This window comes from Budorcas taxicolor, chromosome 12 (assembly GCF_023091745.1).
Source record: "Budorcas taxicolor isolate Tak-1 chromosome 12, Takin1.1, whole genome shotgun sequence".
NCBI lineage: Eukaryota > Metazoa > Chordata > Mammalia > Artiodactyla > Bovidae > Budorcas > Budorcas taxicolor.
In genome coordinates, this window is record NC_068921.1 from 77,939,081 (window position 1) to 77,954,337 (window position 15,257).

General features: G+C 40.8%; 1 protein-coding gene across 1 annotated transcript in view; it reads right to left on the reverse strand.

Moving 5' to 3' along the window:
• The window catches only part of NALCN (sodium leak channel, non-selective), a 283,373-nt gene that overhangs the window by 155,453 nt on the left and 112,663 nt on the right, over positions 1–15,257 (reverse strand). Inside the window, exons 11-12 of the mRNA XM_052650063.1 lie at positions 11,074–11,241; positions 2,624–2,815 (exon numbers count right to left, since the gene is read on the reverse strand). Coding sequence (XP_052506023.1) covers positions 2,624–2,815; positions 11,074–11,241 — 360 coding nt within the window. The remainder of the gene's footprint in view (positions 1–2,623; positions 2,816–11,073; positions 11,242–15,257) is intronic.

Here is a 15,257-nt window from a genome sequence, read left to right on the forward strand (position 1 = left end):
CAGGACGAGAAGGGGATGACAGAGGGTGAGATGGTTAGATGGCATCATTGACTCAATGGACATGGGTTTGGGTGGACTCCGGGAGTGGGTGATGGACAGGGAGGCCTGGCGTGCTGCAGTTCATGGGGTCGCAAAGAGTCGGATACGACTGAGTGACTGAACTGAACTGAACTGATCCTTATTTGTCTGAAGGCTGATGTTCTACTATAGAAATATTAACGCATTGGTTACGGGGGGGCTGACTGAGACAATTCTGGAGTGAGATATCACTCTTAAAACACCTGGAATATTCTGCACTCCAAAAAGAGGTTTGGGGTAAAGGATATAAAATTGGTCATGTGAAATGAGAAGAAAGGGTGAAAAGTGAAATAAATTATGAAATTAAGATAGGTCTGTGCAATAAACAAATACAGGCTGTTTCCACTTAGTACCCCCTTGCCCAGAACAATGGCTGACCCTTAGTCAGGCCTGAGGGATGGATGGTGAAGACAGATAACAAAGATGGCGGGCTGCTCTTTGTATTTACCCCATGAGGGGGCAACGAGGGGGCAGCCTAGGACAAGCTGGCCTTGATGAAGACACTGTCATCTTTGCTTGCATCCCTCTGTCCCTGGAGGAAGAGCAGGCCTTCCTGTAGGGGAGTCTGGTTCCAGGCCAATCCTAAGCGGCCTGACCATGGGCAACGACCAGGCTTTGCCTGGAAGGTCCCTGCGGGAGGGAAGCTGCCCTGCCGCTCGGTCTCGGGCACAGCCCTGCACCACAGTCTCTGGAGGGAGTTTCAGGGAATGAGACAGGCCCCCAGGCTGCTTGCTCAGGTCTCTGGCTTCCTGGCCTCTCCTCGGAGGGGCTTCTCATGGCGGTGTTCAGCACTTTTCCCCACCTTGACTCAGTATGTTTTCACTCCCAGCCCTTCCTCTAGGCATGCCCCCCACCCTTACCCCCACTCCCTGGCCCATAAGAGGGCAGGAGCGTTGTTCAGGACTCCCAGGGAATGCCCAGACCCCTCTCTCCCCTCCACACCAGGGCCGATCCACCAGCCCCTCACCCTGCCCTGCCCAGTGGGCAGAAGGGGACCCGGGCAGCCACGCCCGCTCCTACCTGCCGCCTGCACTGGGGCAGTGAGTGAACCAAGGCTCGCCATGACTTTGGGCTCACTGTCCTCCAAGACCACCTCGACACCTGCCGGCTCAACACCTGCCTCAGGGCAATCCCAGTGCCGGGCCCTGCAGCTGCCTCTGGAAACCGCCTGCCGCCCTTCCCCTGACCTCGCGCCATCTTTGTTGCCCCCTCCTTGCACTCTCTTAGCAACGTTTAATCACGATCATGCTTTCATCCACTTAAAAGTTCCTTGGCTTTATGTCCTCCTCTTGACATCGACTGATCTTTCTCTAAGTTCTGGAACAAGACATGGCTCACTTCAGACCTTCAGCACAAGCCCCAGAAAGAACACTGTTCTCTGCACTTCATTCGGCTTCATCCTGCTCTTCGTCACTAACCTCCTGTTCCACAGAGTCTTTCTGGATTTTTCCACCCCTGGTTGTGCACCTTCCCTCTGGGTTCCCAGTGTTTGCCTTTATCAAAGCCCATCCTGCTTGATATTTGCTTAGTGATTACCTGCCTCTCTACTGGAATTCTTGAAGACTGGGAACTGAATTGCATTTATATCTCAGGATCACCAAGACTGCCTGGTTTTTGATAGACACTCAATAGATGCTTGGCGATGAGTAACACATTTAGTACAAGATTAAAAACAAAACAAAACAAAACAATAACCCAGAGTTTATTAGTCTATCTGTTAAGATTAAAAAAAAAAAACAACCCAGGCTATATTAGTCTATCCATTATGTTACAGATAACTTTACCCTTAGAGGCTTTTTTTTTTTTTTTTGGATGTATTATTTGTTGTTCTTACCCCAAGACAATTCTTCTCATATAACAGACCTTACTATTTCAGTTTATGGTGATAAACTTTGCCTTGGTCATTATATTTTTTTCATATTTCTAAATCTTCATGGAGTTAAATTTCAGGGTCCTTTTGATTAGGGACTGATTATTTTTTTTATTGATTGATTGGTTTTTAACTTTCTTTTCAACCTAAGTGAATCTTAGTGAGAATACAGAGATATGAACTAGATGATCCTTTAAAGACAATTCAAATCTGAAGAGTTTATGAAATTTATATATTGAAAATCAAAAGTCTCTTCTAGATTATGCCTGACATAAAATATACATGAGCTGTAAAACGAATTTAAAATGTTACCTCTCACAAACACATAAAGGCAAACTTCAAACATTTTAAAATTAATAATTTAAAAATTCTGCTATATTTTCATTTATAGGTACTAAGAACCCTATCATCCATCTTTATTGGTTTCTGCATCTCATTCTATTAGATTGTTTCCAGAATTTTAGAATTGACACATAATCTGACCATGCTGAAAATGTGCTCAGACACCTGTATTCTGTAGAAGAGACCACTGTGAATATTAAAATTGAATTACTCCAAGTTATTAAAAAAGTCACTATTTTTTAAGCCTCGGCTAAAGTGAAATGACGCTGACGTTAAGCATTATTACTAAAATAAAAGTAACTGAATTACACTGACTGCATTTTTTGTTCTTACCCTTGGGAATGTCGTGAATCGATCCAGCTCTTCGACAAAGCAGAACATCTGCAGGCTAATCGCCGACATAACGATCAAGAGGCTGGCGGTGAACACAACCAGACTCCCAAGCTTTTTCCCAGGACCAAAGATCTTGTACACAAAGTCTTCTAATGCAGGTGAGATCTTAATAAGCCGAACGACCCGAAGAACCTGTTGTAGGAGAGAAAAACACACACACTCGACCGTTAACGCTGAATCTTAAATAAGTTCATAATAAAAATCTCATTTTTTATAGCACTCTATAAAATCGCATTTTCCATCTGAGTATTTAGTGATGAAACATTTTAAGAGCTAAGATATTAGCCTCGTTCAGTGCCTGCTGTACAATAAGAACTCAACAAATCCCACAGGAATGAAGGCAGGAAAATGGTGACAACTCACTGTTTTAACATATGCTGTGATAATTCAAAGTGGCATTAATTAACACTATTGTTGAAATAAAGCTGACAATTTTTCGTAATATTCAAATACCAAAGAAAACATTAGTTCAATACTAGCTATATTCATTGTCATAAAACAGCCCTTCCTAGGGATTACTGTACATTCATAAAGCAATTTTAAAAATCTTTCCATCAGGGAGTCTTTTTTCATGGCTAGACTGTTACCGTAAGACCCATTCTATCCTTCCTTTAATTAACAGAACTGAATTTTAGCCTAGCAATTAGTTACCCAGGGTTATAAGCTGCATTTTCTAGCCCCACTTACAAGCATGGCTGGTGGATTAGGTTCAGACCTTTGGAATGTGAAAGGAAGTAATTTTTACACCTTATTTTTTTCTTTAATATTTCAACTGTTTTTATTCTGAGCAGTTGGTACAAAATATAATGACATGTGTCTTATTCTGTATAGTTCACTCTGTAGAAGCTCTCAACCTCTGATCTGGTCTACTTTTACGGATTTAACAGACCCTTTCCGTTCAGTACAGACCCTTACATTCACTTTACTCTCCTATATATTTCCTTCTTGCTCTCACTGGCAATTGAGTTTTGGCATGTGCATTTTCAGAATTCTTTGAGGAACTCCAGATTCAGAGATGCTGGGATGCAGACTGAGTTCATGGTCAGACAAGGTGGATTAAATGGGAACAAAACAAGAACCATGAAATTAAATACATTTGGCCTGGACACTTGTTATACCCTCCTCTAGCTGGGCGATGAGAACAACTGGAGTTGCCCATTTGGATCAGAAATAAAAGCTTCATATAAAAGGTGACAGCTTCAAATCAACCCAATAGGCTGGCTTTCTGGATGACCACAGGGAACAGGCGGCTTCCCTGGGGGCTCAGATGGTAAAGAATTCGCCTGCAATGCAGGAGACTTGGTTTTGATCCCCAGGTCAGAAAGATCCCCTCAGAGAAGGAAATGGCAGCCCATTCCATTATTCTTGCCTGGAGAATTCTTCCATGGACAGAGGAGTTGAGTTGGCGGGGGGTGGATTTCAGTCCATGGGGTCACAAAGAGAAGGACACAACTGAATGACTTTCACTCACTCACCAACTGGAGAAAACATACATCAATCTTATCCAAGCCCTGTATTTTTAGAAATTCATTATTTTTTAGAACTTTTTAGAACCTTGTGCTTAGCTGGTTATCTAAACACACGTTTACATGTTTTAAATATATATGCAAAAACTCCCACACGTAAGTAATTTTCTCATTCACTTAAAAAATACTATTATGTGCCAAACACAGTGGACAAATAAGATTCAATGGCTATTCCTATTACACACTGAGTGTTAATATAATACAAAGGCATAGCTCTTAAGGGTATAAGATTAAAAGCATAAAGTAGAATATAATTAAAAGTTGAAGTATAAAGTACGGAAAAGTAACATTTTTCTACAAGTCTAAGATGCCATTGATTTTTTTTTTTAATGTGCTGTTAAGAAATTGAAAATGCTGCTGATTGAAGTATAATACATCACTGATTATAAGGCAGATCCCAGTTTGAAAGTGTTAGTCATTCAGTCGCATCTGACCCTTTGAGACCCCATGGACTGTAGCAGCCTGCCAGGCCCTTCTGTCCATGGAATTCTCCAGGCAAGAATAATGGCTTGGGTTACTGTTTCCTTCTCCAAGTGATCTTCCCTACCCGGGGATCAAACTGGGGTCTCCTGCCTTACAGGCAGTATCTTTACCGTCTGAGTCACCAGGGAAGACAGATTCCAGTTTAGAGATGTTAAAATAGAAAAATTGTGGTCTTGGTATAAATGAAAGATGATAATTGAAACAGTAGTTCAAGATGGTTCAATATCAATACGAACTTAAGGTATCTTTGAAGGCTTCTCAGGAGAAAACAGAATATGGTAAAGAAAAGGAAATGCTTTAAAAGCTTATATTAAAATTTTTACACAAATAAAAACATGAGTTTGGATCTTTTCCAGCAACCCTAGCTTGCTAATCTTTCTGATTTTCCTTTGGCAAATCATTTCTACTCTGCTCTTAATCTATGAGGCCCAAAAGGGACTCCCTGACCTCCACGATCCAGGCCTGGCCAGAGTATTCACAATGACCTCAGTCATCAGAACTTTGTGGGGCCTAGAAGAAGTATCCTATATATTTAATCCCCAACTGGAATTACTATAAGAGCCATATAAATCCCGAGCTTCTAGGGACCTTCTTTGCCACCATATGGAGAAAGACAGCTTAAGCATTATACCAACACAGAAGAAAGGTGAGTGGAGACACGGACCAAGTCCCAGAGATACCATATTAACCTGTGAATTTGCCATCTCTGAAGTCACACTTATCTCCTACCACCAGATTCTGAATTAACAGGAACCACTGGTGGGCTATAGTCCATAGGATATCAGAGAGTCGAACATGACTGAAGCAACTTACCCTGCACATGTACTGATAGTGAATCTTATTCCTGTTGTCTGCAGAACATTGCAGCTGCATGTCTAACCAACTAATGGACAAATGTTTAAAGAAGTTGACAAAATGTAGATGTCATTCATGTTCATTTAAAATACTTCCCAGGTGGCTTGGTGGTAAAGAATCTAACTCCTGCCAGTGCAGGGGACACAGGAGAAGTGGGTTCGAACTCTAGGTTGGGAAGATTCCCCTGGAGAAGGAAATGGCAACCCACTCCACTATCCTTGTCTGGGAAATCCCATGGACAGAGGAGCCTGGAGGGCTATAGTCTCTGGGGTCGCAAAGAGTCAGACTTGACTGAGCGACTGAACACCCACCCACCACACAATACACACAAAAAGAAGAAAATTTATGTGAGAAATAATATTGTTCAAATTAAACATTTATACCACAGACAGGTTTAAGTTACCAATTTTTCCCACTATAATTTTTAACAAGGACTTTCAAACCAGAGCATATTACACTTGGGTCATTTTTGCAAATAACAAACAGCTTTATCATAAGAACTATTAAAAGTAACACTGGTATTAACATCCAGAATAATAATATGAAAAGTTTTACATATTTATCAGACTTATTTATTCTCAGACATAAATGATTCACTATCTAATCGTTAAACAGCTGAGTCCAGGAAAGTTCACAGGAACAATTTAACTGATCTATCGCTCACAGCACCCTGTGTTTCCTCCACTTGAATTAAAATCATATTTAAAAGACTGCCTAAGCAATTCTGAATTGTGTCCCAAATTCTAATGAAAACAGCCTATGTACATCTGTGCGATTTTGATAAATTAATATTTCACTAGCTGGAAGAAATAGAACTTAACACAATTCCCGCACTGGTGATTTGATCCGCGTTTTCAGAGGGGTAAGCCTGCATCGTGGCAAGGCAGAATCCTTATCGGTGACTCTAATTACGCCTTTCATTTATTTGAGGATAAGTCTGCTTTTCAATCTGTCTACCCAATAAAGCCTTTGGATTCTGTATTAAAACAGATACAAAATAAAGTACATCAGACATTCAAAGATAAGCACGGTAGGACATTCTGTGGTTGTTCTTAAAGCATATTTTCTTGGTCACATTTCTAAGTCTGTCACTAAAAGTCACTCTGCTGATTAATAGTGAGATACTGTAAAAGTTGGGCTTCCCAGGTGGCAAAGAATCTGCCTGTCAATGCAGAAGCCTGGCTGGCTACAGCCCATGGGGTTGCATAGAGTCGGACATGACTGGATGCACAGCCACGGCACGACTGTAAAAACTGCGTGGTTAAGAACATGAACTACTGGGGGGATTTCTCTGATGTTCCAGTGGTTAAAATTTCCCTTTGAATGTGGGTTTGATCCTTGGTCGGGGAGCAAAGATCCCATGAGCCCCACAGCCACAAAACAGAAACAATACAGTAACCAATTCAATAATGACTTTAAAAATGGTCCACATCGAAAAAAAAAAAAAAGTCTTTAAAATAGAAGAATGTGAACTATGAGATTAAACCTCTTGGGAATGAGTTTCCACCAGTTGCTGGCTGTGTGGTCTTTGGTGAGTTACTCAGTCTCCAAGGAAGCAGTTTACACTTATATTCTCTATCTACCAAGAAACAAACGGAAACATGAACTTGGCAGGGTGTCTGCACACCCCAGGTGCACAAAAAGTACCAGCCAGTGTCCTCACTCTGCTATGTTAGAACCAGAGATGAAAGTAAAAGTGTTAGTCGCTCAGTCGGGTCCAACTCTTTGCAACTCGTGAACTACAGCCCGCCAGACTCCTCTCTCCATGGAATTCTCCAGGCAAGAAGCCTGGAGTGGGTTGCCATTCACTTCTCCTGAGGATCTTCCCGACCCAAGGATCAAACCTGGGTCTCTTGCACTGCAGGCAGATTCTTCACCATTCTGTAAAGATTCGGCGACTTTCAGTGGGACAATGCTGCCTGTGTTCACTCCATCAAGCACACGTTCCCCTCAAGACAGGGGTCACGTGGTTCTCTCTACCTGGAATGTGTCCCCCACAGACCTTCTCAAGATTCGCTCTTTCTCTGCCCAAATGTCCCCTCTTGAAAGAGGGCTTCCTTGGACAAACTTAGCCAAAACAGCACCCTCACCCCACAGCTTCTCCTTTTCACCCCACTTGCTCCTTCTGAATCGCATTTCCAGCACTGCTATTCCTTTCATGAACTTGCATGTGAAATGCTGGCCGTCTAGAATGCCAGTTTCCCAAGGTGGGGATCTTCTCTGTCTTGCTCACCTCTCTCCCTCAAGTCTGGAACTGTGCCTGACACATAGGAGGTGCTTCGGAAATACCACCTGGATAAATAGATGGGTGATACCAACTCTCAGAGATAACTGATATAAGGGAGACGTTTTGTACACAAAGATTGATGGCAGGAGGAGAAGGGGACAACAGAGGATGAGATGGTTGGATGGCATCACTGACTTGATGGACATGAGTTTGAGCAAGCTGTGGGAGTTGTTGATGGACAGGGAAGCCTGGCGTGCTGCAGTCCATGGGGTCATAAAGAGTTGGACATGACTGAGCAACTCAACTGAATATCAACTCTCAGAGATGACGGATAAAAAGGGAGACATTTTGTACTCAAATGTTGACTTTGTATAAATATGAAAAATGTGACATCCACTCCGGGAAGAACTGCTGCCAACATGATGAAGCAAGGTCAAGTGAGATGAGAAACAAGCCTGAAGACCAACCAGGGAGATCAAAGTCAGCCCATAAAGAACCAATCTGTTCAAGACAGTGGGTTCCCCATCTGTGAATCTGCAAAAATCCTGAGACATCTAAGCTTCTTGAGAGACTAAACGAGGCAGTGTCTAATGATCTCATTAGAAAAATATAAACTTGGCCATGGATACAGAGAGACGAATGAAAATCACTCAACTACTAACAAAAAATTAAACTATTACAAATTATATAGGCATTAACATTGTTAACTTTGGGAAGTTCCTGGTGGTCCACTGGTTAGGACTCTGTGCACTCACTGTTGTGGGCTTTGGTTCAATCCCTAGTTGGGGAACTAAGATCCCACAAGCTTCATGGTATGGCCAGAAAAAAAAAAATGCAAACTTCACTGGCCAGGCATTATGTGACCATATCTATAGCTATATGTCTCTCTCTCTCTCTATATATATATACAATGATTATAGCCACGCATACCAATTTTAGATATTTTGTGTATAACACACTAGAAGAAAAGAACCTAGAGATGGTGACTATTAACAATTTGTAATAATTTGGGTTATTTCTTTTCAGCCATTTTTTCATTTATAGGTATTTTATAAACATATATAAACTACCTATTTATTTATAGGCTGGATTTGTAGCTATACCTGTTATATACTTTTATACTGTTTTATATGTAAATAAAACAATCATATCTTTAAGTTGCTATGTGAGCTCAGTCGCTTTAGTCATGTCCAGCTCTTTGTGACCCCATGGACTGTAGCCCTCCAGGCTCCTCTGTCAATGGGATTCTCCAGGCAAGAATACTGGAGCGGGTTGCCATGCTCTTTTCCAAGGGATCTTCCTGACTGAGGGATCGAACCCATGTCTCTTATGTCTCCTGCACTGGGAGGTGGGTTCTTTACCACTATTCATCATAATCATTTTTATGGTCAAATTTCCATATGGCTTACCAAGCTATTCCTCACATTTATCACTTAAACAGTTCCCATTTCTTCTCTCATCAATAATCCTAGACTAAATATCTTTGTTTGCAAAACTTTGACCTATTTGTAACGTTTCAATGAAAAATTATCTGAGAGAAATGTGAATAATTTTAAAGCAAGCCCTGAATATATTTTATCTGGTATCCTTGCTGAAAGAGGCATCAATGTCTTTCTTAATTTGGTTAATTTAACAGGTTTATTAAAAAAGATATGTTATAGCTTTAACTATGAGGCATATTTTCTGCAATTATGTACAATGATTCTCTAACATTAGGTACTAAATGTGCATGCTGATTCTGTGAATCTAGACAGCAGTGCCCAAGAGCATATAATGACACATGCTTGGAAAGCATATTTTGTATCAAGAGTTTTAAATGTGTATGTCTCCTGCCCCAGCCATCTCACTTATGATAACCAAGCCTGAGGATATAACCCAACAAGTGACAAGGGATTTTCGCTCAAAGATGTTGACAGTACTGAAAGCTCAAACCATGATGCCCTCTGTGAGTTCAACATGCTTGGCTGTGATTACTGGAGACTCAGTTTTTTCTGTGTGTGGGGGGGGGTATGTTTTTCATTTTTGTGAATTGTATTTTCATGTCCTTTCTTCTAGGTATCAGAAGTACTCAGTTTCAGGTTGCAGTCTGGCAGTTGAAGTTAATATTGCTCTGAATATGACAGCTTCGGTACCACCAATAAATAAATTCATCAGTGAAGTTGGAATGTATTTTCTTTCATCTAAGGAATCAGAATCTTCTTTCTCTGCATAGTTTTTAGAAATTCTCCTGCCATTTAATTCTCCAACTCTTGAACATATCTATTAAGGAAACAATGCAACTTCTGACATTTACATGACAAATATACAAATGACCAAATTTCGACTCACAAAATGACTATATTTGAGATTTTTAAAATTAGGATATCCCATATACATATATTTTGACCAAGTATTTAAAATATCACTCAGCACATGGTTATTGCTAACAAAGAACATAACATTAATACTCACTTTTGTTTACTGAACAGTTATGAAGTAATATAATTTAATATAATGCACTTAAAAACAATAGATACCCAGTTATTATTAAGTAAAAATTACAGATATTATAATTTAATGATCACAAGGGAATTTATAGGCATTTTAAAATAATAAAGTATGACTATACTCTGTAAAGGTTAAGTTTTATTTTTTATTGTTTCAATTTCAAGTACCGTTGAGCAAACAAATTTAGGCTTACTAAGGAGGGAGGTCTACTCTTGGAATTAAAGTCGTATATAAAGTCATATATCAATTTCAAAATTTAATATGCATGCTCAGATTATAATCCTCATGTGAATATTAAACATGTGTGTCTATTGTACTGTGCTAACTTTTTATGAACTGTATGAAAAACACCTCCATTTATTACTATGAATTTTTATGAGTTTATAAACAGTAATTTTTAATTTATTTCTTGCCATGCCATGAGATATGTAGGATCCTAGTTTCCTGACCAGGGATTGAACCTGTGCTCCCTGCAGTGAAGTACAGAGTCCTAATCACTAGACTGCCAGGGAAGCCCATTATATTTGATTTACCTCATTTATTTTTGGTTATACCAGCACACATGAGATCTTAGTTCCCTGACCAGGAATCAAACCAGCATCCCCTATATTGGAAGCTCAGCGTGTTAATCTCTGGACCACCAAGGAAGTCCCTACGACGTATGAATGTGCTATTTTTGGCATTTAAGATGTCACTGAGCCCATCTCAAGTTTGTAGTTACTAAGGTTGTTGCAATATCTAGTTGTTAGAATGCATGTATATTCTCCGGAAAGAAAACAATTCTAAAGAAAAACAGGCATTATGTGTATTACCTGAAAGTATGTGAACTGGGAATGATAAAGGTCTGGATATGCATGAAGAGTGGTTCCAATTACGAGTAGCAGCTCGAATTTGTGGAGAGATGAGCTAATATATCCAGTGAATCCCAAACACCATATCTTCAGAAGTGCTTCCAAATCAAAAAGTACTGTAAAAGCCACCTAGAGGAAAAAAGAGTGAAATTAAAATCAACCCTCAATTTATTTCAAAATATGTCATGTGTTTGTTAGTGCATGAATTTTCATCACTAGCATAAAAAAATGAGAAGATATGTTACATAAAAATCTAGAGTGAAATTTTATTAAAAAGATGGTTTTAAAATATACCAACTAGAACATCACAGACCAAATGTATCTTCAGTGATCAGAGAAGCACGTAAAAGTATTAATTGTTTCTGAGAAGTATTATTTCATTAATTTCCTCTAAATTTTCAAGACCTGTACTTAGAGTACTTCTTTTTTTTTTTTTCCTCAGAAAGAACTGGTTGACCAGGCAACATGAGGTATCTTAAAATCTGGTACCCCGTTAAATCAACTTTCCAGTGGACATTTTCCAGACCTGAAAGTAAAGTGACTTTGAATTTCAATCCCACGTGGGCAGGCATGTGCTGACTGATTTTCAGTAAAGCATACTCTTTTTTTATTCTTCTGGAGTTAGGATCATGACTGAAGTTTTCCTCACGATTTCCTTTTGATGGAGGGACATATTCCTTCTCTCACAGAGGTAAAGACCTCATGTGTCCTGATGCTATATAGCCCCGCCTTCTATCCAGGTTACAGCTCTTAGTAAGGCATGTTCTAGGTGATAAGAAAGACACCCTCAGGTCAGCTACTGGCCCTGGTGCCCCCTAGGAGTTCTGCATTCACATCAAAACACTTTTTTGACCTTGAGAATATTCCTCTAATTTTTGCATGTTCTGCTAAGCATTTTAAATGTTTTACTGTTCTAGGTATTACTCTTAATAATTTCATAGATAATTTTCAGCCACTTCTGGGGACCACATTCTATGTGTTTCCTAAAATCAATAAGCTATTTATTCTGTGTTTAAACAGGATCATATTTTCTATGATTTAAAAACAAAATCTTGAACCTTCTTTGCCCCAGTCTGTAAGCAACCATTTCTTCTGTAAGGGCATATTTTCTATGATTTTTAATAGGAAAATTTAGCCTTCTTACATTTAGCGTGCCAAAGGTATACCTAGTGTTATGTTTCTAGTTTACTGTGTGTCATTGATATTTATCTTTTAACTTTTTCTTGTCTTTTCTGGCTTGGGAAAATCGTTGTTAATGTCTTTTTTCTTCCTTGTTTATTTAGACTCTATTTTTCTAATCTCCCAGTTTAAAGCTCGACTGTCATATATTAATCTATACCTTTTTATTATTGCATCCAAATTAAATAATTGCAAACTCCTCTCCTGCACAAAAGGGCTTGCTCACTCTTCCCTCACACCCTTCAGTTCAGTTCAGTTGCTCAGTTGTGTCTGACTCTTTTGAATCTTAGCTCGCCAGGCCTCCCTGTTCATCACCAACTCCCAGAGTTCACTCAGACTCATGTCCATTGAGTCAGGGATGCCATCCAGCCATCTCATCCTCTGTCGTCCCCTTCTCCTCCCGCCCCCAATCCCTCCCAGCATCAGAGTCTTTTCCAATGAGTCAACTCTTTGCATGAGGTGGCCAAAGTACTGGAGTTTCAGCTTTAGCATCATTCCCTCCAAAGAAATCCCAGGGTTGATCTCCTTCAGAATGGACTGGTTGGATCTCCTTGCAGTCCAAGGGACTCTCGAGAGTCTTCTCCAACACTACAGTTCAAAAGCATTCATTCTTCAGCGCTCAGCCTTCTTCACAGTCCAACTCTCACATCCATACATGACCACAGGAAAAACCATAGCCTTGACTAGACGGACCTTTGTTGGCAAAGTAATGTCTCAGCTTTTGAATATGCTATCTAGGTTGCTCATAACTTTTCTTCCAAGGAGTAAGCGTCTTTTAATTTCATGGCTGCAGTCACCATCTGCAGTGATTTTGGAGCCCCCAAAATAAAGTCTGACACTGTTTCCACTGTTTCCCCATCTATTTCCCATGAAGTGATGGGACCGGATGCCATGATCTTCGTTTTCTGAATGTTGAGCTCTAAGCCAACTTTTTCGCTCTCCTCTCTCACTTTCCTCACACCCTCACCAACCTGAAAACTGCACAATATCCACCTTTCACCCCCACTCCTCGTGCTACCACACCTCTTCCTAAATTTTGCTCTTTCTGAGATCATCTACCAAAGACTTTATTTTTTTCCCACACTGCGTGGCTTACGTGACCTTAGTTCTACAACCAGGGATTGAACTGTGCCCTCTGCAGTGGAAGCTTGCAGTCCTAACCACTGGTCTGCCAGGCAAGAAGTCCCAATTCTAGCTTCTTGAATAGTAATTATTGCTTTTTTATCAAGCCCCAGGTGGAGCCAGTGGTACAGAACGTGCCTGGATAGGAGATGCACGAGACATGGGCTCGCTCACTGGGTCAGCACCCTGGAGGAGGGCATGGCAACCCACTCCAGTGTTCTTGCCTGGAGAATCCCATGGACGGAGGAGCCTGGCGGGCTACAGTCCATGGAACTGCAAAGAGTGGGACAGAAGCGCCTCAGTTTAGGAACATTTTCTTCTCTCGTTTATTATTACTCTTCCATTTCCCGTTGTTCTTCAGGGACTCCAATTATTCCAAAATCAAGTTTAGACCCCTGATTTTCCCTCTTGATTTCTACCCTTTCTTTATTTTTGCCCACTTGTTCTCTCATATAATTAGCTCTCATCAATGACCATGCCCTTTTCAGCTCGTTTTTTGGAACATGTTAGTCAAAGTTCAGAAGGTCTGTTTTTTGCCTTAATTAACTATCTTTGAGACACTGGGCGGGGTGGGGGGGACCCTCTTCTCTGGCCTATCCATTCTACTTGATTGGGAAACTTCTGTACATATTCATCTTGGATTTCAAATTCCATCTTCATTTTCTGAGTCCCTTTGTGTGAGAATATTTTTCTTTGCTTGCTCACTGCTATATGTTTTGTTTATTTGTCTTTAATGCTCTCAACAGTGGTGAGATTATTATTATTATTATTATTTTACTTTACAATACTGTATTGGTTTTGCTATACATTGACATGAATCCACCACGGCTGTACATGAGTTCCCAATCCTGAACCCCCCTCCCACTTCCCTCCCCATTTTGATGATAAATGACCTATAACCCTACAGCCCCTTGGCTGGGCAGCAGGGGGAAGGCAAAAGGAGAAGGGGGCCACCAAGGATGAGATGGTTGGATAACATCACCTACTCAATGGACATGAACTTGAGCACACTCTGGGAGATAGTGAAGGACAGAGAAGCCTGGCGTGCTGCAGTCCACGGGATTGCAGAATTGGACACAACTCCGAGACTGAACAACAATAAGAAGGAGGAAGAAGCTGCTTTGTGTCAGGATTCCATCCCAGGCGGGTGGAATCCATTCCTGCGAGCAATTCAGCTCTTTGGGAGATTCCTTGCCTGGATCTCAGAGATCAACAGGATTCTTCTGGGACTCCCAGGACCACAGTTCCTCGGCAGGGTCGGCCTCAGGCGGCCAAAGGACCCAGATCCTGGCCACAAGTCCCAGTAAGAGGCAATTAATCTCCAGCCCTGGCTTCTCAGCCGGGCCCCTGCAGCACAAGGAGGAAGTCCAGCAGCTGTCCCCTCCCCCAGGCAGAGTCTTAGAGAAACTGAAACTCCATGGATCCATCTGAAGGCTTCCCTGCAGCCTGGCTCGGCAGTTGTATTAACAGAGGGAGCGGTGGCCAGAACCCAGGGTCCACCTCTCCCTCAGCTGTGTTTTCAGACTTTCATTCCAAGCGAAGGAACGTAATTCATATCAAAGTGGCCTTTTCTTTTTTTAAATCAGGGAACTACCAATAAATGCCTGAAATACATTTCAGTAGATTGCCTAATTACACATAAATACAATTAATCACTTTACTAACTTTACATTTGCTATCAAAAGACAGATGGAACAATCTGTTTAAATGATCATAATTTATAGTAAATATGCAGTTGGATCCCTGTGCGTTATTAATCACCTGGTGGGAAAGCCATGTGCTTTTCAAAGCCACTAAAAGGCACTAAAAATGATTTGGCAAATTATTATGTGATTATGTATAAA